General features: G+C 70.3%; 1 protein-coding gene across 1 annotated transcript in view; it reads right to left on the minus strand.

Annotated features, from left to right (window-relative positions):
• Positions 1–667, minus strand: part of FAM193A (family with sequence similarity 193, member A) — a 34,768-nt gene that overhangs the window by 6,292 nt on the left and 27,809 nt on the right. Inside the window, exon 4 of the mRNA XM_012724065.1 lies at positions 372–645. Coding sequence (XP_012579519.1) covers positions 372–645 — 274 coding nt within the window. The remainder of the gene's footprint in view (positions 1–371; positions 646–667) is intronic.

Here is a 667-nt window from a genome sequence, read left to right on the forward strand (position 1 = left end):
AGCGGGAGTCACCGCGAGCCTGACACGTCAGCAGCTGAGACCAGAGTCATCTCGTTGATGAGAAGGAAACTTGAACCAGAAGAATGACTCAGAACTTGTGAGTCTCACGGCAAAGTCAAGGTCACCAGCACCACGAAGGAGGCCGAGCACCGCAGGGGCTCAGGCCCGGGCGCCCGGAGGGGCAGGACCGCGGCGCCACCCTCATGGGAGCTGCTTCCTGGGGCTCCCGGCTGGCGGCGCCGTCACCCACCCCGGGTGCCCCAACACGCAGGGCGCGGGGTGCACAGAGCAGGCTCGGCGCCGCCCGCTCGGGCTCTGCGGCCGCGGGAGAGCGAGTGAGGGGCAGCCCCGGGCCCCTGCGCCCCACTTACCTTACTGTGTGTGAAGGGGGGTGCCGCGTACAAGGTGGGGTGGATGAGAGGACGGGGCAGGTGCGGAACCGCGTGCAGAGGCACGTGTCCGTGGATGTGAGGGTACAGGTGCAGCGCGGGGTGCGTGGGCTTCTCTGGGCTCACAAACTGATGGCCAGGAGGCAGCGCCGCGGCGGTCACGGCGGAGGCGGGCAGGCCGGACGCTTCCTGTTTGCAGACGTGGCACTCGCAGGCGTCGGGAGCCGCCGCAGCCTGACGGGAGGGAGAGGGGCGGCTCAGCCGGGCCGGGGCGGGCG

This window comes from Condylura cristata, unplaced genomic scaffold, assembly GCF_000260355.1.
Source record: "Condylura cristata isolate star-nosed mole 26May11 unplaced genomic scaffold, ConCri1.0 scaffold00012, whole genome shotgun sequence".
NCBI lineage: Eukaryota > Metazoa > Chordata > Mammalia > Eulipotyphla > Talpidae > Condylura > Condylura cristata.